At 42.2% G+C, this 877-nt stretch overlaps 1 protein-coding gene across 1 annotated transcript; it reads left to right on the forward strand.

Moving 5' to 3' along the window:
• Positions 1-154: 154 nt before the first annotated feature.
• LOC107575078 (protocadherin gamma-A6-like) lies at positions 155-873 on the forward strand (the record flags this gene model as incomplete). The annotated part of the gene is made up of 1 exon (XM_016261490.1): positions 155-873. A coding segment is annotated over exon 1 (719 nt), but the record flags the coding sequence as incomplete, so codon positions are not given.
• Between the last annotated feature and the right edge of the window lie 4 nt (positions 874-877).

Raw genomic sequence — 877 nt, forward strand, 5'->3', positions numbered from 1 at the left:
CACCTCAGTTTGAGCAGGAATCATATAATGCCTTTAAATAACCCTATAACCCTCCATCTACAACTATTCTGACTGTTAAAGCAATCGACATGGACTGGGGGCAAAACGCGAAAATTTCTTATCGACAACTATTCTGACTGTTAAAGCAATCGACATGGACTGGGGGCAAAACGCGAAAATTTCATATTTTCTTATCGACAGAGATTTGAATGGAGCACCTCTGGCATCATACATCTCTATAAATTCAGAGAGTGGAGTGATATATTCAGAAAAATCATTTGATTACGAACAACTGAAATCATTCAAAATGCAAGTCAAAGCTCAAGATGGGGGCTCACCCCTTTTATCCAACAACGTGACTGTAAACATTATAATCAAAGATGAGAATGACAACGCTCCTCAGGTTCTGTATCCAGTACAGACTGGTGCTTCTGTGGTGGCTGAGATTGTGCCTCGTGCTGCAGATGTTGGATATCTGGTCACTAAAGTGGTGGCTGTTGATGTGGACTCTGGACAGAATGCCTGGCTCTCCTATAAACTACAGAAAGCTACAGACAGAGCGCTGTTTGAAGTGGGTTTACAGAATGGAGAAATAAGAACTGTGCGACAAGTGACTGATAAAGATGCGGTCAAACAAAAACTGACTGTTGTTGTGGAGGATAACGGACAGCCCTCTCGCTCAGCTGTGGTCTCCATTAACGTGGCTGTGGCTGACAGCTTTCCTGAAGTGCTGTCAGAGTTCACAGACTTTACGCTTGAAAAACAATATAATGACAGCCTGACTTTTTATTTAATATTGGCTCTCGCAGTGGTCTCCCTGCTCTTCATAGTCTCAATTATATCAATCATTTCAGTGAAAATCTACAGATGGAGGCAG

This window comes from Sinocyclocheilus grahami, unplaced genomic scaffold (assembly GCF_001515645.1).
Source record: "Sinocyclocheilus grahami isolate Dianchi unplaced genomic scaffold, SAMN03320097.WGS_v1.1 scaffold2458.1, whole genome shotgun sequence".
In the NCBI taxonomy this organism is placed as follows: Eukaryota; Metazoa; Chordata; class Actinopteri; order Cypriniformes; family Cyprinidae; genus Sinocyclocheilus; species Sinocyclocheilus grahami.